This window comes from Neophocaena asiaeorientalis, unplaced genomic scaffold, assembly GCF_003031525.2.
Source record: "Neophocaena asiaeorientalis asiaeorientalis breed wild unplaced genomic scaffold, Neophocaena_asiaeorientalis_V1.1 scaffold244, whole genome shotgun sequence".
Lineage (NCBI taxonomy): Eukaryota > Metazoa > Chordata > Mammalia > Artiodactyla > Phocoenidae > Neophocaena > Neophocaena asiaeorientalis.
Genome location: NW_020173763.1, coordinates 380,214 through 404,724, shown reverse-complemented (window position 1 = coordinate 404,724; position 24,511 = coordinate 380,214). Strand labels below are relative to the sequence as shown.

The window sequence follows — 24,511 nt, the reverse complement described above, 5'->3', positions numbered from 1 at the left end:
TTTCTTGATATTGAGCTGCATGAGCTGCTTGTAAATTTTGGAGATTAATCCTTTGTCAGTTGCTTCATTTGCAAATATTTTCTCCTATTCTGAGGGTTGCCTTATTGTCTTGTTTATAGTTTCCTTTACTGTGCAGAAGCTTTTAAGTTTCATTAGGTCCCATTTGTTTATTTTTGTTTTTATTTCCATTCCTCTAGGAAGTGGGTCAAAAAGGGTCTTGCTATGATTTATGTTTGCATTAATTACATATTCTGCTACTTTACCAAATTCATTGCTTAGCTCTAGTAGTTTTCTGGTAGCATCTTTAGGATTCTCTATGTAGAGTATCATGCAATCTGCAAACAGTAACACCTTTACTTCTTCTTTTCTGATTTGGGTTTCTTTTATTTCTTTTTCTTCTCTGGTTGCTGTGGCTAAAACTTCCAAAACTATGTTGAATAAGAGTGATGAGAATGGGCAACCTTGTCTTGTCCTGATCTTAGTGGAAACGGTTTCAGTTTTTCACCATTGAGGATGATGTTGGCTGTGGGCTTGTCATATATGGCCTTTATTATGTTGAGGAAAGTTCCCTCTATGCCTACTTTCTGCAGGGATTTTATCATAAATAGTTGCAAATGCTAACAGCCATAAAAGGAGAAATCAACAGTAACACACCATAGTAGAGGACTTTAACACCCCAGTTTCACCAATGGACAGATCATCCAAAATGAAAATAAATAAGGAAACACAAGCTTTAAATGATACATTAAACAAGATGGACTTAATTGATATTTATAGGACATTCCATCCAAAAACAACAGAATACACATTTTTCTCAAGTGCTCATGGAATATTCTCCAGGATAGATCATATCTTGGATCACAAATCAAGCCTTGGTAAATTTAAGAAAACTGAAATCGTATGAAGTATCTTTTCCGACAACAACGCTATGAGACTAGTTATCAGTTACAGGAAAAGATCTGTAAAAAATACAAGCACTGTGTAATCCACTATCCTAAACAATACACTACTAAATGACCAAGAGAGCACTGAAGAAATCAAAGAGGGAAACAAAAAATACCTAGAAACAAATGACAATGGAGACACAATGACCCAAAATCTATGGGATGCAGCAAAAGCAGTTCTAAGAGGGAAGTTTATAGCAATACAATCCTACCTTAAGAAACAGGCAACATCTCAAATAAACAACCTAACCTTGCACCTAAGGCAATTAGAGAAAGAAGAATATCATCATTTCTTGACTAATTTGTTTCAATAGCCTCTTCACTGGTCTCCAGTTCCACTCTTGGCCCTGTGGAGTCTATTCTTATCAAAGTAGCTACAATGATCTTGTTAACATGTAATTCAGATTCTGTGACATTTTGTCTCAAAGCCCTTCAAACTACCTTAAAAAAGCCCACAAGGCCTTAGCATCTGGCCCCTTATATTGTGTTTTATATGCTGTCATCTCATTTTTTAATGAATAATACTTGAAAGTCTCCAGTGCACCTCCCTTCGTGCAGTCCTTGATGATGACTGTTGTTTTTCACAGTTATCACACTTGTGCTGCTCCTCCCAGTTTGGTGACTCTGGTTTTGACCCCAGTTTTCTCCTACTCTCCCTACAAGTCACTGCTAACATAATGTCATCCAGGCTCTGGGGTTCTTAAATTTGGAGGAGCATTTCCTTACCTCCCATTCTCTACACCATATACACACTCTTAAGAACAAATCAGAAAGGTATGGGTTAAAGAATATTTTAGTGACATCATCTTGTGTTAATTCAAAAGTTATCCTTGACTGTACTGAAAAGAAGTTGAAGAGAGAGGAAAGTACTGCCTTTGTCTCTTCTCCCTAAAAGTAAATTGCCTGTGTTCTAGTCTTATCTTCCCTTTTCCCTTTTCCTTGCTCCTTAAGGATGGGACCACTTATATTTTACTTCGTTTTTCATATACTTCAGTCTGTGTAATCCACTATCCTAATTCTCCATACCAAAGTTGCCATCCTACTTTTAGATTTAAGCCCTGTGATAGAAATGCAGCTATAATTGCTGGTAATTTCCCCCGATAAGCTAGAATTTCTAGACTGGGTTTTCAAATTAAAACCCACTATATTTTTGGAAACGATTTTTTGTATCAGTTTTTAATCCTGAAACAGGCAAAATATATTTTTAAGCTTGAAAAAGCATTAAATAATGAAATCAAATATTAATGGCATTACCTTGGAAGACAGAGCAGTGGAAGTTTGCTAAATGTTTAGTAAATGGAATATTTGTATGATTTTGAATATATTTAATTCTACTTATTGAAAACCTATGATGAGCAAAATGGTGTTTGGAAAGAAGAAAATAATAAAATCACAGTGGGATGATTATAGGATACCAGCCAGCAAACTTGAAGCTTATTTATATGAGCATTTATATGATTTTGTTACTGAATATAGAATGTTTATTTATAGATGGCGTTTTCCAACAGTTTAAAAGTATTTCCATATATCCATGTGGTCAGTAGAGATATCCCTTCATCATTATGTCTGTTAATTTTTTCTTTTTATATTATATATGCATATATTTCTCATCTCTTGTTCGAAACAATTGTTCACAGACACAATTCATCCATTACCATATTCCTTTTCTATGACAATATTGAAATATCACAATCCTTTGTACCTTCCTGTTAATATTCTTGTGTTTTATTTACAATAAAAGTGAATAAAACTTAGTGTGAAAAAATTGCACACCTATAGGTTCAACCTTTAATATATGCTATATCAAGATGAAATATTGTGTTACAATAAGTGAGCTATCCATTTGTCACTGAAAATCTTTAGCATTTGAGTGCTTTATTGTTTTAAGCATTTCAGAGAGTAACCTTTTAAAATACATAACTTACCACTTTTAAAATGGTAAATGTGTACTAAGCATCATGACACATTTTTCACGACAGCTAAAGGTTTTCATGTTAATACAAATGATTTTACTATACTCTTTTCCTGCTGTGCTCTCAGAGTCAGCTGTGATTACGTGGATTATTTGCTCCTAAACTATGTTCATAGAATTTTTGAATTCTTGTGTCTACTTTTTCTAGTTTTCCAGTCTATTGTTTGTAATGTTGATAGCTTTCTCTTCTAGCCATTGTCATGTTATCTGGGCCTAGTAGCCAGATTCCCATTTCAGTAAAACGAAGTGGTCAAAGTAGATGACCACTGAAGCCCCTGATATCTGTAAAATTATGTGAATCTGAATTGCCCTGAGCTTGGAAATCAGGTAGAGAAGGCTTCCTAGGTTTGTTTCTAAAGTGATAATGAAAGCTCTCAATTTCACAAATGAAAAAACTGAGCTCGTAAGTGACTTGTACTTGGTTACACAGGGAACCCACACTCTGCCTTGTGGTTCCTAATTCATTGCTCTCAGTTGCACCATACAACACCCCAAGCAAGAGCTGATGATCTGTGGGAAAACCAAACAGTATCTTCCCAAGGTAAAATGAACCAACTTGTGTGCCCTGTTATTCTAATGGCCTTTTGTTAACCATAGTCCAGGTAATTAAGGTAATATATGTGACTTCTGCAAAGCTGAATAATAGTTGAAGAACCCAGACCTTTCTTCTGTATTGAGAGAAGGAGATGTTATTGTATAAAATTTCAAAGATTAATATGGAAAATTTCATGTATTAATGGCATAATTATCAATGCATTGTGTAACAAGCGAAAATATTTTGATTTCCCTTTCAGCTACCCATTGACAGCAGATAGGTATAGGTTTTTGGCCTTTTTACAAGTAGGATGATATTGTGTAATAAACTTCTTAGCTAGTTTATTCAAGCAGTCGCTAAAGTTCTCAATTTCTGTTTTCACCAAACCTAGGATATGAAGAATAGGATAAACTTTTTGCTTGGAAATTAGAATTGGTTTTTCACTAGCTATTAATATTCATACTGCTTAGTAATGGATTTAGAGAAAAAAATGCCTTTTCTTGTCATGTGTTGTATCATGGTCAGTCCTTGACTTGCCAGTCTGGTATTGACGGGTAGATAAAAGAATTTCCCTTAGACAGAAAATTTCTACAATATGTATTTATCTATTTGATTTTTTTAGCAGAGGGCACCATCAGACACCCCCATCCCCCAAATCCCTATTTTAGCTGCAGCATCTTTTTTCTGTATAGTAGCTTTTTTTTTTTCCTGAACATGTTTAATCTCAAAGGAATAAATGCCACCTACAGAATGCACTTTAATATTGGGCAGCAATAATTGAAGGAAATGAACTATTTATATTACTCAGATGCATTGATATGAATCTACCAAGGTTTGCATCTGTCTGTTCTGGATACCTTGTTGTCATTATTTTTAGTAAGTATAAAGTCTTGAAAGTCATTCTTTCTGCTTTATGGTTTTTATGCATTTAAATAATATTTTAAGATTAACTAGAGGAGCTTCAATTCTTTTCAAGTGCTGATACATATAACAATTGCAACAAAGATTTCCCCCAGGAGGTAAGCTGATAACTGCTTAAGTAGTTGTTAATATTTAATTTACTTGCTTTAAGGTAAATAAATATTTCCTCTAAATATTGTTTTATTTATATAATACAGAGCAATAAACTGTGCACAAAATACAAAAGAAAAATTCATGTTCCTCTGAAGAAAACAAAACCTTAACTATTTTTATACATAAAAATCTTTTATGACGTGAGTTTACCCTGTGTGTGACACAGCCTAATTGCCCCAGTAGTAAGTTCATGTGTTTAGCTTCAGATGTATCTTGGTTCAAGTTTCTTCTTTGCCAATTACTAGATGGGTGCCCTTAGCAAATGACTTAAAATTCCAGTGCTTTAATTATGAATGTGTAAACTGGAGATGATAGTTGTTTCTACCACATAGGTTTTTACAAGGTTTAGGTGATGTGTGTACGTGTTCATATGTGTATAATGCTTAGCTAAGTGCTTGGCACGTAAGTCTTTCAAAAAGCATTTGTCCTCCTCCTCCTCATCATCATGGCTACCATCATTTTTACCATATTTCTTCAGGAAGCATGTGATCATTCCTTTTGAAATAAGAGGTTGATGATGATTGTAAAACGACCAAGTGACTTTTTCAAGGTAATGTAATATGCACATTGGGAACAGATACAAGATAGTCTAATTTGCTTTGCAGTCCTCCATCTATCCATCATTCAGTACTGAATGTGGTCACTAATTTTTAGTGATTCAAAGAGACCAATATCTTACCAAACATTCCAGGAAAAAGGAACATTGATGATAAAGTTGTGTTTTAAAGAAAATAAGTGAAATATATATTTTAAAAAGTTGATACATGTATATGTGAACTCTTGAATCTTTGAAATTATTGCTTTCCAATTATGTCCCAAAATTTTCAGATACTTCCTCCAGTGTGAAAAAGTAACTCCCATCTTTCACTTGTTCAGCTGTTTGTTCATTTCTTTCTTCTTTCTTCCCTTTCTTTCTCCCTCTTTTCCTTCCTTCCTCTCCTCAACAGATAATTAATGAATGTGTATTATCTACTAAGCGCTTTACTTGACACCAAGGATGCAAAAATGAATGAGATGCTGCTTATTCTTGGGATTTAACTTCAGTTCAACAAAACAGCATTTTGGGTTTTTGAGAGACAGGTACAGAGCCCAGCATAGCCACAAAGGAGACACGGGTTAGTTATAAGGGGAAGAAAAATAATAAACAGGACAGACAATTGAGATAGCAACACTTGTGAAAAATGAGTAGGTGTGCTTGAGGCAGAAGGCAGGAACAGGGCATCCAAGCAGAGGGAGCAGTATGAGAAGGGGCACAAGATAGTGCCCAAAAGAACGTGTTCCACTCTTGCGACAAAATATATATCAATATATATTGCTTCAGCAACAACCTATCTGTGGGCCAGGAAACTATTGCCTGTGGGATTTAGCTGCAGCCTGTTTTGGTATGGCTGGTCTGCTAAGAATGGGTTTTACATTTGTAAACCGTTGTAAAAATCAAGTAAACAATGAAAAACATGTGACAGAGACGTTATGTTGCTGGCGAAGACTAAAATATTTCCTACATAGCCCTTTAGAGAAAAAGTCTTCCAAACTTTGACCTACACACTTTGACCTATAAAGATGCAGAGGAAGGTATGTCAAATTGGAATCATAATAATGGACAGTATTTCATGAATCCCTAATTAATGTACATCTATCCATAATGATTATTGGTAACTTGCTGTGTCCTTAGAAATATGAAATTTGTGGAACATAAAATACATTTCTGATAATTCTTGCCCTTATGAATCTCCAAAAGGAGCATAAAATATTGAAGAAAAGAAGAAGAAATTGATTTGGTGTCAGAAGAGGCTTTGAGTTGGGAATTAAGAGAAAATGAGCCTGTGTAGTTCATGTGGAGCCAGAATATGAAGGAACTTTTCCCTCTAGGTTTTAGGGCCTCAGGAACTCTAAATCCAACTGTTCTGATCACTTTTGCTTAGAACTCTACCTTCTGAAATTCCAGTTCTCCAGATTCTCATATCACCTCCCCTAATTAATGTATTCTAATCTACTGCTCTCCTGTTTACCTTCTAGATCAGGACTCTTATGTGCCTTTTATACATAAGATTAGGAAGTGGGCTGCTTAGCAACAAGGCATGAGAATTCTTATTTCTACATTCTGGTAGGCTACAGATTAATACTTGGTCATCACTTCTAAATGCATACTCAGTACCCATTTTCACAATCTTCCTAGTGAATAAAGCCAAAGTTTGCTTGTGGAGCCAAAATGTCTAGCTAGAGGACAGATTTTTCAGCTTTTATTTCAGGTAGAGAGCATTTAACATAGTTCTGGCCAATTAGATATAAAAGCAAGTCACGGTATGGAACTTCCAGGAAAGCAGGTTAGAGATGGCTGATGTTTGCCCTTCTGCACTTTGCCTTTGTTCCTTTCTCTTGCCTAGTATGTGGTCCTATTGGCTGGAACAAAGACATTCATCTAAAACATGAAGGAAAGGCCAAGAGAATCAGAGACCTCACTTCTGGCATTCTTGAACTTCTGAACCAACCACTCATCTCTGGATTTCCAATTACTCAAGAAAAATAAGCACTTTTCTTTTTCTCAATCCACTGTTTCTTGTTTTTCTGATGCAAAGTTTGACCATTTCCCATCCAGTGCTTTTCCATTGCATTTTTTCTCTTAAGCTGTTTTGAGATTTGCCTACATCCAAACTGCCCCATTGTCTAAAATTTGTAGACCCTTCAAAGGAATATTTATATAGAATACCCTAAACATGGCCTAACACTTTTTAAGAAGTGTTGATAGTGAAAATTTTATGCCTAATTATCAATCAGTTATTAGCAGTTTTGTGAGTGAATTCTTAGAATGCTTAATAATAGCATAATTAACTTTCACTGACAGATTTTCATTTTATTGCTTCAATGACCAAACTTGTTTTTAATTAATAAATGATTGTGAGCTAATCAAAAGCCAAGGTTTGCAAGATTTTTTAAAAAAATTTAACTCCTGCTCTACTGAGTATACCCTATTCAAATTGGATAATCCATCAAAAGCAGTAGTTATCACATGTTTTTCCTTTTCTTTTCTTTTATTTTCTTTCATTTTTCAATTTGAAAAATTCAGCTAGATAGTTTCTTTTATGCTTTATCGGTAGGGGCTGAACATTTTCATCATTCTGTAATCACCTCTTCAGAGTCAACATTTCAGTTCCGTGCAGTCACTTCTGCAGTAACCTGAGCAACATGAGAAATTGTTTTCAAACATGTTGACAGTGGAGAGCGTTAAAGCTGGTTAATAATATAGGAGAACTGAAGGGCTTGAACTGGAGTTGTTTTGAGATGAAAACTGTATTGAAACTTTGATTTCCAAATATCATGCCACTTTAACATGAAGATAACAAGATGGAAGTATAATATTTGGTATGGCATGTCTACAGAAAAGTATAGTAATTTAACCGTCTTTATAGGCAGTTACTTAAGTCATCATAATTTAAGTTTTTTTATTATATACGTACCATTTATTAACATAAGCTTTTGGTCTGATGAAATTTATTTCACATGGTAGTAAAGTTTCCACAAAATTGGAAACAATCACAGATGGGAATTATTTTAACTCCTAGAGAAGGCACAGGATGTCACAGAGGACAACATGTAATAACCCTTTGTATTTTGGAGGTGGGGGAGAAAATTTACAACCAGAGGGATGGCTCATTCCTACACCAAATGTTTAAAGCATTTTTCCATAAATGCATTAAGCTGGCATTAAGGGGAAAAATGACTCCTAAGGGAAATCTCAGCCTGACTCAAAAATAATATTAGAAATATATTCCATTGCTCAGAGTAAGTAATAGTTTATGCAAATCTATTTCTGCAAAATGATGCGTTTAAGTTAGTGATTCTAAAACATCAGCTATATAACTGTGGAAGCATCCAAAAAGTTAGGAAATGTGAGCAAAATTTTTAAATGAAGGACATTCCAGCCAGTTTCAAAAAGGACAAGTTGCCCTCCTCTACTTGTCTTCCACACACACACACACACACACACACACACACACACACACCCCTAGCCATTTCACCTAAACCAGCGCTTTATTTCATGAACATAGGCAATCAGGTAGAAGATTTTTAAAAATTATTTAATACTTGCTGTGTATAGATATTTGAGGTACTAAGAATGGAAATATATGGGAAGGTAAATTAGTTACATTATTTACTTGAGATAAAATTACAGATGAACGTATTGTGAAAATGCTGTGATTTGTATTAAGCAAAATTATCTTGAGTACCTTCTTTTTTCACGTTTCTGATTATAGTAACTATAGAAATGATACCACAATGGAATGGATCATACTATTCTTGTTTCCATCTCTTAACATATTTACAAAGAATCTTGAATATTATTCCTTCCAGGTTAAAGGCATTGTTAGAAGCTCTAAATATTTACTATCTGGTATCATTTCTTTTGTCACTAACTTATATCTAGAACTAGATCTTTCCATGCAGCAGAGGCAACAATGAAGAGAAAGGTACTAAAATGCAGATCTAGTATTTCCTGAGGTAGCCTGATATCACATCTTTGCTGCCCCAAACTCTTCACAGGTCTTTGCTTTCCTCTTTATTAAGCTTTTCTCAAGAACCCATCATTACAAGCATTCTCTTGAATCCTCCCTGAACTCCTTTGCATTTCTTGGTTCATCAAACTCCCTTGCAAAGTCTCAACTCCTTTTAAATCCAAATCTCTACGTAGTCCACTCCTGTACCCCTGAAAATTAATGTGGCTAGGATCAACACTTAATTGTTCTCACTTTAAAACCATGACCACAGACCTCAAGTGGAGCTCAATACTGCCCAGAAGTTACACAAGTCCTTATCTTGTTCACAATCTTACTCTCCTGGATCACTGTTTCATACCTTCTCTTTCTGCAAATTACTACACGTCTTGCCCCATCTTAATTCTCAACTGATGAGTTTCTTATTTCACTGAAAAAAAAAAAAAAGTCAAGCAATTGAAAGAGGACTTCCACATGGCGCCATTACTACAACTACTAGTTCAACGTGGTGATAACAAAATGTAAATATAATAATAGGTTTGATTTTAATTTGAAACGTGAGCATGTCTATACAGAAAAAAAACATACAAATTATAATAATCTTCATAGCTAGTTACTCAAGTGGTCCTAATTATTTAGTACAATCTTTTTGAATATGTAGGTACCCCTTATTACCATAAACTGTGTTAACAGTGACCTAAATATACGTCGTGGCTTGGCATGCTGTGAGGGCAGCACACAATCCTGGTTTCTGTCTTGAAACAACGAATAAAAGAGCTAGAAATGCAAAGACCAAATTCTGTCCTTTTGCACTCAATCACGTCCCTTCCCAACTGTTCGAGAATATCATTCCAGGGCCCCGCCCAGAAGGCCCGGCAGGGACCTGGCCCTGCGCATCCAGAGCTTGGGCGGCGCACAGCACCAGCGCCAGCGCCATGACCCGCGTCTTCACGCGGGGCGGGATACGCACCTGCAGATCCTGGGCGAGCTGGCAATGGACAGCTGGGAGACCCCTACCTGCAAGCGCTGGTGGCCACCGCCACCTCCAGAAAAGGCCAGGTCCTGGAGGTGGGCTTCGGCGCGGCCATGGCAGCTACGAAGGTGCAGGAGGCCCACATCGACGAGCACTAGATCGTTGAATGCAACGACGAAGTTTTCCAGCGGCTCCAGGACTGGGCCCAGCGGCCTCCCCTCAGGGTGGTTCCCTTGAAAGGCCTGTGGGAGAAGGTGGCGCCCACCCTGACAGACAGTCACTTTGATGGGATCCTGTACGACACGTACCCGCTGTCTGAGGGGACCTGGCACACACACCAGTTCAACCTCATTAGGGACCATGCCCTTCCGCCTGCTGAAGCCAGGGAGCATCCTCACCTACTGCAACCTCACCTCCTGGGGGAGCTGAAGAAGTCCAAGTACTACTCAGACATCACCACCGTGTTCCAAGAGACGCAGGTGTCCGCCCTGCTGAAGGCGGGCTTCAGGCGGAAGAACATCCACACACAGGTCACGGCCGACTACCGCTACTACCCCTTCCGGTGGATGATCACGCCCGGTCACCGAGCATTGAGGCCACTGGGCCCACCCGCTCAGCGCCCACAAAGCCCTGCGGACTCCGGGTTTCAGGTACTCCCAACTCCCACGACCCTACTCAGCACCTTAGTGGCCGGGAGTTCAGGCTCTGGCCTCGCAGCCCGAGCCCAGACCCTCGCCAGCTGCGTGACATCAGCAAGCTTCCCTGGCCTCTGCAACGGGATTACCACTACCTTCCTCCTAGGGTCCTGAGGATGAAATAAACACTAACGCTGGGGTTGGCCAATCAAAAAATATTAAATATATATATATATATATATATAATTTAAATTATATATATAAAAAACTGTAATTCCATTAGTTCTCCCGTCTTCTAAATCATTACCCTTTCTATAAACATACAGCTATTTCTCCCATCTTTAGGTAGTCTTGTGCTTATGTTGTTTCTCCAACTACAGCACCATTTCTTGACTCTTCATTTTAGCAAAACTTCTTAAAATCGTTTTTATACTCACTTTCACCATTTCAGCTCCCTCTAGACTCTCTTAAATCCACTCTGATTTTCCTGCCCTTCACCACTCCACCAGATCTTCTCTTTTCCAGTTCATTAAAGGGCATCCAGTGTTAAACCCAATGGGCAATTCTTAGTTCTCCTTGGAAATTCCTGGTATTCCTCCCATCTCACTTGCAATACTCTTTCTGAGTGTATTTTCTGGATTTCTTCTCTCCTCTCTGCCTTCTTGATGTTAATCTGTCCCAAAGACTTAGCCTTCCTCTTCTCTCTGTTTACACATTCATTCTGTTGGTGATCTTTATGAGTTTTATGACTTTAAATAAAATTGATATCTTGAGCTCTCTCCAGCTGAACTTGCTCCTCTAAATGCTAAACTTATTTATTTGACTTCCCAATTGAATGGGAAGACATTAGATATCCAATTGAATGTCTAATCTCAAACATATGTCCTTTCTCCCCCAAACCTGTTTAATTTTTTGTTTTTTTTTTTTCCCCATTGCGGAGCACAGGCTCCGGACGCGCAGGCTCAGCGGCCATGGCTCATGGGCCTAGCCGCTCCACGGCACGCGGGATCCTTCCGGACCAGGGTACAAACCCGTGTCCGCTGCATCAGCAGGCGGACTCTCAACCACTGCACCACCGGGGACGCCCAACCTGTTTAATTTTTAAACTTTCCAGACTCATTTGATGGAAATTCTATCCTTCTAGTTGAGCACCTTGTCTCATGTTGCATATTCAATCTATCATCAAATTCTGTGGCTCCCCCTTCACAATATATCCAGAATAAAATCACTTTTCACCGGTTACATTGTCCCCACCCTGGTCCAAGCTATCATTATCTCTCACTTAAATTGTTACCAAAACCTAGTAACTGGCTCCTACTTTCCTCCTTACTTCCTTTCAGTCAGCTGTCAACATAGAAGCCAGAAGAATTTTTTTTTTTAATGATAGTCTAGATCATCTATCTGCTCAAAACTTTCCAGTAGCTTCTCATCTCATTCAAGGTAAATACCAACATCCTTATTGTGGCACATTAAGGACTTAAATGCTCTGCACCCATTCCTTCTTGTCAGTGATACTGCATCATACAACCTCTGTAAAAGCATAGTTGATGTGAATGGTGCCCCCTGGAGTTGTTCAGTACATAACTGACAAGACTACTTGCAGCAGTGCCACCTCTTGACATTATCTCTTGCTACTCTCCCCCTTTGCTAACGCTGCTCCAAAAGCGACTGAATTCTTCTTCTTCCTCAAAAATACCTGAGGTTCTTTCAACTCACAACAATGTATGTACTGTCCTTCTGCCTGGAATGATCTTCTCCAAGTTATCTGTATGACTTAATCTCTTACAACTTTAGACCTTGTTTCAAAATATTACCTTCTTCATGAATAATCTATTTAATATTGCAACCCATACCCCTTCATTCCTCTCCTTTTCTCTGCTTTATTTTTCCCAGTAGCTCTTAGCCCTTCTAATATAATATACAATTTACCTACTTGTTTTGTGTAATCTTGGTCTCACCCCACTAAAATATAAGCTTCCCTATGGCAGGAATTTCTGTCTGTTTGTTCACTGCTGTATCCTCTGCAACAAATGGCTCCTAGTATGTTATTATACATAATAAGTATATATTGAATGATTGTCAATAAAGTGGGACTTCTGGGTACCAAAAGTTAGCAATGAAAATGCTTAATCAACCACATTTTATACAGTGTGAATGAAGACTTGCTTAGTCTTTGTGTTAGTTCTTTTCAAGCAGCTAAGTAGACCTTCAGCAGGGTCAAGAATATTAAAGGGATGTGTCTCAGTTGCCCAAAATAGCTCTACTTAGAATTGCAAAGTTCACACTATAGAAGCAATACTATTGCTGTGCTATTCCTATTTCAAAAGAAAAATCCATTTGTAACACAGAGCTCTCCAGAGATTTGTCACCATTTACTAGGCTTCAGTCCAAAAAGTGTAAGGACTGACCAAGCCAATTTCCAGGGTCACACAGTCATTGCTTTTATCACTTATGAAAACAGAAGACAATTTCAGTTCCCAAAACACTGTGCAAAATCAATGATCCTAGGATCATTCTCAAAGTTGACAAGTGATTCCACGTTGTCCTTATTAAAAGGAAAATTAGATAATGAGATCTGTTTCCTTTAGCACCAGTGTCACTCCCTAGAAGTTGTATATTTAGGAAGACAAATCAATACTTTAAGTTCAAAAAGTTACTGTTCAGGCTCCCCTGGTGGCACAGTGGTTGAGAGTCTGCCTGCCGATGCAGGGGACACGGCTTTGGGCCCCGGTCTGAGAAGATCCCACATGCCGCGGAGCGGCTAGGCCCATGAGCCATGGCCTCTGGGCCTGCGCGTCCGGAGCCTGTTGTTCCGCAACGGGAGAGGCCACAGCAGTGAGAGGCCCACGTACTTCAAAAAAAAAAAAAAAAAAAAAAAAGTTACTGTTCAATGAACTATCTCTTTACTACAAGTACATTCATTTATGCAATCATCATTTTATTTATTTTTCTTTTCTATTCATTTATTAAATTTCTATGATGAATTTAATAAAAAATTTTATTTGCTATTTCCTTTAAAAAATATTTATTCAACACCAACAATGTGCCAGTCATGGTGCTAACACTGGGACTATTAAACCATCCTAAATGTATTAGGTCTGGTTTCACAAGCCATGTCTCCTGGAGTGTAAACAGAAGGTCATAATAATAGGGAAAACTGCCATTTGTCTGGCTCTTTCTCCTCTCTGTATCACGACCTCCAACCGTTATTCAGGTTACTGTCCAGCTATTTGTGGTAGCTGTAGGAAGTATCTCTTATATGTCCATGAGTCCAATCCTCCCAACTCCTAGTTTTCTCCTTTTCTTCTCTGGTTTTCTATGGTGTGCCAGGTCTTCTAAAGAGTATCTACCAATGACTGATTACAGATTGTTCTTTCCACCTCTGCATATGATGCCTGCAGTTCTTTTTGCCCGTATATTAGGACGTGTTTATCCTATGAAGGGGTATTGCTTTACGTCAAGTCATCAGAATTAATCCATTAGAGCAATGTTCTTTCAGTGCAATCCGTTCCCCTTCTTTTGTTATAACATGATTTCACCATGGGGTTCACCTGTGACTTTTATTATTTAAACAGACTAGTCTCCTAGTTATTTTCTCTATACACTAGTCATTGATCAACATAGGATTTAACAGTCGTATATATAACATGATAGTATCTAGGTAGACAAATAGGTGTTTCGCATGTATCAATGAGTTTTCTTGGAGAAATGCTGGGCAGTGCTTTAGCAAACTCTTCTTCTAGTTTTCCTAGTTTCCAACCACTGACATCTCACCTGAACCTCTTAAACCTTTTATACTTATTAGAAAGGGGAAAGACCACTTGTATCAGTCAGATTTCCATGATAGACGCAGAAGCCATTTGGAACTTTTTGAAAGGGAGTTTTTATTCAGCGATTTAAGTGCTTCCAAAAACTTTGGAAGGGCTGATGGAGCAGATTCTAGGCTGTACTCTTCTGGGACTTTGCAGAGCCAGACAGAACTGGTTCCCTAGTGGGGCCACTGCTTTTAAAGCTGCCACTGGAGCTCTGACAGAAGCAATAAGTTTTCACCGCTGCCCTGCAAATGGGCACCAAATACTGCTTCAGGAAAGATCTTACGTACCAGCAACAGGATCCAGGAGCTGCCAGACTTTAGCATCTGCCCACCTACTTCCTTCTGACATCTATCCTAGGCACTTCTAATTGGCTGAAACTTGTTTGCATCAAAAATGATAGCGGCAGAGTTTGGGAAATGTATAATTTTGCTTTATAACCCCCCCCAAGTAAAAATAGAATGGTAGGAGTTCCAATTCAGAACTATATATTAAAATCAATTCCCTTTTGTCAGTAAAGTGCTTCTAGTCATTAACTTGGAGCAGGGAGAGAGGGTCACAGTAGTAGCAACCTAGTAGAAAGGCAAAAACAATGAATTTAGAGGACTTGGGTATAATTCTAGCTCTGACATTTGTGAACATGAGTAAGTCATTTGCTTTCTCTGAGCCTCAGTTTCCACATTTGATAATCCAGGCCACCTCACAGGGTAATTATGAGGATAATGTTAGACGTGAATGTAAAAACACTTCATAACTATCAGGTACTGAGCAATTGCAAGCTGATAGGATCAGTAAGAATGATTAAAGAAAAATTAAATGAGATCATTTCCATTACGTTAGATGTTTGGTGCTAAATATATTTCCTAGTTTTTGAAAAATGATGACCCTATTTTTATATAGTCTGTAAGTTACCACATTATCTCATTTTCCAATCAACTGGGAATTTCATGTAAATAGGAATGATCAGGTTAAGCTTCCCATAAATATTTGTGGTGCCATCTCATATTATGATATCATAGAACTCCTAGATCTTTTCAAAGACATTGTTTTAATAAATAATAAAAGTCTTTCAAATTTTGCAATTTTTGTGATCTTGTGTAAATATATGTTTAGCTCACTTTTTAGTTTACCAAGTCACTGTGAAGGGTGTTTTAAGCTCTGGACAGTAAAGAATGAAGGTTTCTATAGAAAGCCCCTTGATAACAGAAAAAGAGTTTGACTAGGGAATTACTTTTCATTTTGTGTTATCGTTTAGATTGAAAAACTATAAACTCATAATTATCTAGTGTGATTTACTGTTTTGATTGAGCTCCAGTTGTCAGTGTGATAAGATGACCTTATAAGCAGTAGAACATTAAGCCCTCAGAAATCAATAAATATAATAAAATCCTTTTACTTCCTTCCTACTCACCAAATCAATTGCTTTTTACCTTCTGGTTTCTTCATGAAAGTTCTACAGTTCATTTTACTACTTGTCAAAAGTGAAATGTCTTTTTTTCCTGAAGAGATACAGCTGTTTAATATTTCAATTCTCTCGTTTTCTTTTTTATCTCTTTGCTTCTGGAAGATTCGCACACTTATCTAGTGTTCTGAGCCCAAAATTTGAAATAAAATATTAAACAGTGATAAAAAATGGACACTAACAAAATGATTGGTGAAGGCTATTAGGATTCATACACCGATGATTTTGTTATTCTTCTAGTCATGGGACAAGACAGTTAAGAAACCTCAGTATGAATCGCTTGTAAGAGTATAACGGATTGTCTTCCCCCTTTTTGTAAATCAGAACTACTTCTCTAAGCAACAGTCACACAGTCTATTTACCAGACAGAAAGGTTTGAACACCCTTGACCTTAGATTTCTCTCATGAGAAAGTTCATCTGTATCTCATACCCGGTGCATCCACATCTTGGCTACTCTGCGATACTCATCCTCAGAACACTTTGTGACAATTCACTGGGCAACATGGAACTAACCAGAGATCTAAGGCTTTTTCCAGTACATGCTTCTCAATGAGTGTCAGGGTAACAGTAGTTGCCTGCTCCCTCTGGTAGTTTCCTGGTAGTTTTGTTACTGGACTTTTCCAACTTTGCTTTATATTGAAAATACAGGCTCCTGGAAGAAGTATTTTTCCTCTGCACACACAAAGAAATGAATTTTCCCCAATACCTAGCCAAAGACTCCAGATCACTTTACAGCATTGATTTCATAATTCAGTCTTTCTACAGTCATTTATTGTAATAGATGTTAGAAAACACATACTCCTAGTGAAAGAGAGGTGAATTTGGCCATACAATGAGGGTCATTCCATAAAAGGAAGAATGAAGGAAACTTGCAAAATATTTAGGGCCCATCTTCTTAACTGAATGTGGCGTATGACTTAGGTATTGTAGATATGTGACCCATTCACTACTTGCTTATTATGCCAAACTGAATTCTTTTCCTATGCTGTGTGTCATGTAATAGAAAATATAAATGGCAATTGTCAAGTCAACACTTTTGTGTTCTGTTTATTGATTCAGTCAGCCTTCATGTATTACTGTATATTGTCATTTATAGCCTCAATTGATGAGATTCAATCCTATAAGGCATCTTTATAAAGCAGATAAGCATTTAAAGGGAGAACTATAAAGAAGCAGAAATTAGAAGACTGCAGATCTGTATCGTGTACTTCACAATATAATACCATTCTTCGACAATTTTTTTCATATTCTTGTTTTAAACTTATACCTCTTTTCCTTTAGAGTTGACTGTCTACCCAAGGCAAGCATCTCATAGTAAACAGTAGGCTTTATAAAAATAAATTGAGCTGCTAAGACCCAAAACCAATCTTCACTTTTCCTTTACCGTCAGTATCCAAAACCACTGAATCTTGTATGGCATTTATCCCGAGGCTTTTAATCCGACCACCAACAATCAAGTTTGGGTACTCATGTGCCCTCTAATCTGCGCCCTTGTAATAGCTTCCTAATGCACAACCTTGATTCATTTCTTCCCCACTTCTAGTTCATCTTAACATGTTGTGACTGTATCCTTCTTCCCAAGACATAGAGCAGATCATGGCCCTCCATGCTCACAGAGCTTCCTGTCTATACTATTCAAATAGAATAAATCCCAATCCCTTAGGTCAACAGTAAAAGCTTATCACATTATGGTTCATACCTACCTTTCTGGTTGTCTTCAACATCATAGACACACACACACACACACACACACACACACACATACACACACACACACACATACACACACACACACACATACACACACACACACACATACACACACACACACACATACACACACACACACACATACACACACACACACACATACACACACACACACACATACACACACACACACACACACACACACACACACCCCACATTGGGCTATTCTGTCTTCCATATTTGGGTACTTACTCAAGTGGCACCTTTTTTTTTTTTTGTATCTGTCTGAGAAAGGGCCACATCTTCTTCCTATCTTCCCCCCAAACCTTCTATTTTCAAAATTCAGAGTTAATCTTAGCTACACACCACATGCCCAAAGTATTTACTATGTCTATCACAGGATTATAAAACTCTACCCTATTAGTTTTTATATTTCTCATCCTTAGCATAGATGTTTGTGGAAACAATTTTAGTTGAATTCAATTGACCACACTCCCTATGATGTTGTTCTGGCTTTCTTTTAGGAACATGGAATACCTATCAACATGGGCTATGCTGTGGCACCACATCACTCAGGGGTCTACCCAGTTCATATTCAGCTGTATGCAGCCTGGAAGAAGGTCTGGGGCATTCAGGTCACCAGCACTGAAGAGTATCCACATTTGAAACCTGCACGGTACCGAAAGGGCTTCATCCACGATGGCATCATGGTGAGCACACACTGCCGTGTGTATTGAAGGTTCTCAGTATCTGCATGTGGGATGAAGACCAAATCTAACTTCAAAAATCTTTTACATGAGTGTCATAAATCCCTTGCCTACCATGGTGGTCACACATTAATACATTGCTTACCCATAGACTTGCTTCTTAATCTGTGGGGTAGTTTAGGCAAATTCAAGGCAAGCTCAAAATATTGGAAATGGGTTTCATATAGGTCATCCACTGCAGTTTCTGGATTAAAGTTTTGTCTAGGGAACTTATACTTCTGGGGAGTTTCTCCATGCCTATTAAACACCTCTCAAGTCACTATACCATCAACAGACAGAATCCAACAAATAGCATCTGAAAGCTAAATTTATCTACTCAGTTTATTTTGGCTTTCAGACACTCAAGAATCTTAAGATAGCATTTTTCATTGTTCTTTTTCTTGCATACTATGAAAACAAAGGTATATATTTTCTTTTCGGATAAACTAACTGAAAAAATAATAATCTGATGTAAGAATGATATGCTCCTATAAATGAGAATAAAACCAAGTGAATATTAGATGGGAATTTATAATTATTCATTGGAATGAAAAAACTCCTATTTTTTACTTTGAGATAAAATAGTTCATTTTAAAACTTCCATCCCCACGTCCAGTGCCTTAGGTCATGTTCTCATCATCAGTTGCCAAGATCGTAGGAAAGGTTTACAAACTGTTCTCCCTCCTTTAAATATTTACATCTTTTCATTCCATTGTTCAGATTGCTATTAGAATTATCTACCTGTCTGTCTGTCTATCTAATAATTATCTAAAACCAAAGAAAAAGTAATAGCACATATGTTAACCAGAGCTAATACTCAATATTCTTTAATCATAAAACTCTAATATTTTATTGTAAATTGGTACTAGAAGACGTAAAGAAGCCTTGGATTTAAATGGAGCTATTGATAATGCAAATAATAGTATATGGTGTCCATAGAAATCAAGGCGATATAAAAAGTATTACTCTGATATAATTGCAAAGCAAAGTGAAAGTAGTTTTCTTAACTGAGTAGCATGACCATTTGTTATATTATTAAATAAAAACATTCCTTTAAACCAATACTACACACATTCATTTACCTTGAATTTAATACAAACTGTTATGAAAATTAAGCAAAGAATAAATAAAATTATAGCTACTCTGTGCAATTGGATGCATTTTTCCATTCGATTATAAATAGTTTATTATTCAAAATAAGTTTTGGAATAAAATTACTTATTTGCTTTCTCTGCTGAACATTCAGATGTACAACAGAATTAACCACAGAATATGCAGGAAGCAATCATTAGATGACCTGACTACTACTGTGATTAAAATTTTAATTCAGAGTAGTAAAAACAAAACAAAATAAAGGTGGCGAGGGTGATGAAAACTCATTGTTTTGAATCCCAGAACCTGAGGACCACGTAAAACTGTATTTCAGAAACAAGGAGAGTAATGGTCTAATACCATGAAAAATGCAACCCTGGAGAATCTCTATATTTGAATTAAACCAACCCTAAGAAGACTTTTATTTTTTACCATTTCTTTAACGTAACTCAGATGGTGAGTGAGATTTATAGGCATGAATGAAAATGCTTTAACCTATATGTCCTATAGCAGGGGTCCCCAACCCCGCGGCTGCAAACCGGTACTGGTCCGCGGCCTGTTAGGAGCCGGGCTGCGCAGCAGGAGGTGAGCAGTGGGTGAGCAAGTGAAGCTTCATCTGTCGCTCCCCATGGCTCCCCATCGCTCACATTACTGCCTGAACCATCCCCCCCATAGCTCATTAACTCAGATGGTGAGTGAGATTTATAGGCATGAATGAAAATGCTTTAACCTATATGTCCTATAGCAGGGGTCCCCAACCCCGCGGCTGCAAACCAGTACTGGTCCGCAGCCTGTTAGGAGCCGGGCTGCGCAGCAGGAGGTGAGCGGTGGGTGAGCAAGTGAAGCATCATCTGTCGCTCCCCGTGGCTCCCCATCGCTCACATTACTGCCTGAACCATCCCCCCCATAGCTCATGTTACTGCCTGAACACCCCGCACCCCAATCTGTGGAAAAATTGTCTTCCATGAAACCCATCCCTAGTGCCAGAAAGGTTGGGGACTGCTGTCCTATAGCTTTTATTTAGCAAGTCTCTTAATATGTGCATAATTACGCCAACATCAACTCTTGATTACATTAAGATTTTGGCTTTATCAGTTAAGGAACTCCAATAGGAATGAAATTCGCAGACTCTGAAGCCATGACACAGTGATGGAGCTTTTAATTAAGTCGTGTCGATGTGCTGCTTTTTCTTTTTCCTCAGGTCCTCCCTCGACAGACCTGTGGGTTGTTCACACACACTATTTTCTACAAAGAGTATCCAGGAGGCCCCCAAGAATTGGATAAAAGTATCAGAGGAGGTGAACTTTTCCTCACAATCCTTCTAAACCCAGTACGTATTCTATTTATGCTTTTTACCATAACATCAGAACTTTCAAATATATGTTTCGTTTTATTTCTATTGTCAACCCTCTCACAAGAATAGTTGGTAAATACTAGAGAAAAATTAGACTAAATCTCCAAATATTCAATTCCCTTTATAATCGTCAATCAAGAAAAACACAGATTGGTCTTCCCTGGTGGCGCAGTGGTTGAGAGTCCGCCTGCCGATGCAGGGGATACGGGTTCGTGCCCCAGTCCGGGAAGATCCCACATGCCACCGAGCGGCTGGGCCTGTGAGCCATGACCGCTGAGCCTGTGCGTCCGGAGCCTGTGCTCCGTGACGGGAGAGGCCACAACAGTGAGAGGCCTGCGTACTGCAAAAAAGAAAAACACAGATTTGTTAAGATTCATATGTTGAATATAACAGTTAAATGTAAGATAATCTCAATGTTGTCTCCTATACTTGAATTGTAGTAAAGACATATATACAGTTCTATAACCACAAATTAACATTCACAATAATGTGGTGCATATTTTGTCTATAAGTTGAATTTGCTTCTAGCTCAAGGTATTAGTAGACATACATTTCAGTCTCTAAAAACGATCACAATGCAAAACTGCATTGAAAATACATAGCTATACATTATCTTTGCATACTAGGGTCATCTGAGGCCTGTTTTTAAAATCTCCATTAATTTTGTTTGGAATCAAAGCTAGAGAATTTGTCCCTTTCAATTGTGCCCTTTCATCTTTCAAAATTTTGCAATTTTATTTCCAGTTATATGTGGAAAAGTATAGCAGTGTGGGAATATATCATCATTAGATAATGTTGAGATTATTTCAGCTTTCTCAATTTTTTCCCATAAAGATTCCATTTCTGAGGCCTTAAAGAGGCATGTCCTTTTTTACATCCCACTGCACCAATAAAAAATATCAAATAGTGAGTTGCATGCTATGTCTACCTTGTTTAGTATAAGAAATTTTCATACTCAGGGAAAATGATTCATGCTTTAAACAAAACTATAGCTCAGTTGTCTGTGGCAAAGATCCAGGTATGTTTTAAACAACTTATTTAGATAATTTATATATGGTGTTTTTAATTCCGAAAGAAATTAAATAAAAACCTACCTTGTGTAAAGATGAAAACTGTAAAATTGGATTGGAGGGATAGGGAAGTGGGGGGCCAAAATGCCTCACATGAGTGTGAGTAATCAACAAACCTCCTCAAACTGCAGAACTGTTAAAAACAGAACAAAACAAAACGGTCTGTTGTGTTGGGGTACCACTAAACTGGAGAACAGATTGGATGCTCTATGATCTTAGCAAGAAACTCTATTTCTCAGAGGTTGCTTGCTCTCCTGTAAAACAAGCTTGTTGAACTGGACAGTCTTCAGTGTTCCTCAAAAGTATTCCTTTAGGATATTCCATTTTTTTGTGTATAATTCAAATTCATTGAGACTTAAAAGGATCAAAAACGTTACAAAAATATTTTTTGGAAATTGAGGTATACATGTGAATGTTAATGCAAGCAAATGTGGGAAATCTTTCTCTTTAACCCTTCCCTCACTAATTGAGAATTTGATCTCCATAGAGGCAATGGCCACATCCTCATACCGTTTTCACTCTGGAGCTACACTCCCAACTCCAAATCTGCTCTGGTCACCTACTCAGGGGAAGAGATAAGCATCAGAACACTGATGATTGCCCCCCCTAATCCTCTTGCTCCCCAGGTCTGATTGTTACTGATATTTACTACCTGGGTGCCCATCTGACTACTTGTCGTTAAAGAGATGGATTTATAACGGTTTTTTTGTTTTTTGGTTTTTTTTGTGGTACGCGGGCCTCTCACTGCTGTGGCCTCTCCCGTTGCGGAGCACAGGCTCTTGACACGCAGGCTCAGCAGCCATGGTGCACGGGCCCAGCCGCTCCGCGGCATGTGGGATCTTCCCGGACCGGGGCACGAACCCGTGTCCCTTGCATCGGCAGGTGGACTCTCAACCACTGCACCACCAGGGAAGCCCTATAACTGTTTTTAAAATTTTTGAATTCAGTACTTTTTATAAAACATCATTCAGGGACTAATAGTTGGTCCCTTAAATAAGATGAAAGACTATTTGGCATTTCTATCTTTAGCACTTGTTGTGAACTAGCAAAATAACACTAACCTCACGTAAAAAGCTTACGATTGCCACACAGATTTATTTTAATTGCAGAGGAATAGAACCGTGGAAGAGGGGAGTTTTCAGGAGACTTCTAGAGTCCAATCACAAACTGCAGTTACTTTATCATTGTGAATTGATGGTGATCTTAAAGTAGGATCCATGAGTAAATGAGAGAGACCCAGATAGACACAGAAGAAAGAGCAATGCTACAGGTAGTCAATAGTGTGGATAATATAGGACATTCTATGTATGGAGATATGAGCCTGGATCAGACAAATAATGGTCCACAAAGATATGGGAGTAAGGAATAATGTTGCTCAAAACATGAACAGCATAGCCATAGGCAATCCGGGTTGATGCTACTCAGCTCTCTATGGAGACAGGCTGCAAGCAGCATCTGACAGAACCCAGATCAAAATGGGGCTAGTTCTAGAGCTGCATATGCAGAAGTTATCAGATGTATTAGTCAGGGTTCTCCAGAGAAACAGAACCAAGAGGATGAGTGGGAGAAGAGATTTATTATAAGGAATTTGCTTATGTGTTTATGGAGGTTGACAAGTCTCAAAATCTATAGTCAACAAGCTAGAGTCCCAAGAGAGCTGATAGTGTAGTTCTAGTAGAAGTTGTATGGCTTGAGAACCAGGAGACCTAATGGTATAGTTCCAGTCCAAAAGCTGGCAGGATTGAGACCCAGGAAGAGCCAATGTTTCAGTTCAAGTTTGAAGGCAGGAAAAAAAACAAAAAAAAAAAACCCAAAAAGCAACCATCTTGTTCAAAGGCAATCAGGCAGGAGGAGTTCCTTTTTACTCACAAGAGAGTGAGACTTTTTGTTCTATTTGGCCTCAACTGATTGGATGAGGCCCATCCACATTAGGGAGGGCAATCTGCTTTACTCAGTTGATCAATTCTGTTGTTAATCTCATCCAAAAGCATCCTCACAGGCACACCCAGAATAATGTTTGAGCAAATATCTGAGTAACCTGTGGTCCAGTTGAGTTGAGACATAAAATTAACTATCATTCCTAATGAGGAACTTAAGATGGGAGCAGACTAGAAGTAAGTAAATGAAAAGGGGAACACAGAAAGAGGGGCAGAAGTGATGAATGAAGTAAAGATAATGTAAGTTTGGAATTTTTTGTACGTGTGTCCTATTGTGAATAGAGAGACATCACAGATGATGGGCTATGATCAATAGTCACTTCACCGATGTGGAAAAAAAGAAGTATTGAGGCTGCTTGATTAATTATTATTTTAAGTTATATGGTTCCAGCAAGGCTGGCAAAGATGGAGTCTGCAGGAAGAGAATGAGGAAAGAAGAAAACAAAAAATAATACTGATACACAGCCTTCTCCTCTGGTCTATTCTTTTTCTCTAGTCATCACTTAATTCTTTGTCAGAATAAAGAGTATCTCCTTATTCTTTCACCAAAACCATGCTGAAGAAAAAAAAATCTATAAATTAATTGATGTGAAGGTATGTTTTCAACATTAATTAATTAATATGCTAACTCTAAAGAATATTTGTATTCTAACAGAGCCTATTCCTGAATGAGAGGTCTATGATTGTATTAATTTAGGTATCAA

General features: G+C 37.9%; 1 protein-coding gene and 1 pseudogene across 2 annotated transcripts in view; both read left to right on the top strand.

Annotated features, from left to right (window-relative positions):
• Nucleotides 1-24,511, top strand: part of LOC112403736 (bifunctional heparan sulfate N-deacetylase/N-sulfotransferase 4) — a 234,339-nt gene that overhangs the window by 114,387 nt on the left and 95,441 nt on the right. For both annotated transcript variants that reach the window (XM_024751344.1, XM_024751343.1), the window contains exons 4-5: nt 18,133-18,318; nt 20,648-20,776. In XM_024751344.1, the coding sequence (XP_024607112.1) occupies nt 18,133-18,318; nt 20,648-20,776 (315 nt within the window). The remainder of the gene's footprint in view (nt 1-18,132; nt 18,319-20,647; nt 20,777-24,511) is intronic.
• Nucleotides 9,490-10,797, top strand: LOC112403738 (guanidinoacetate N-methyltransferase pseudogene; annotated as a pseudogene).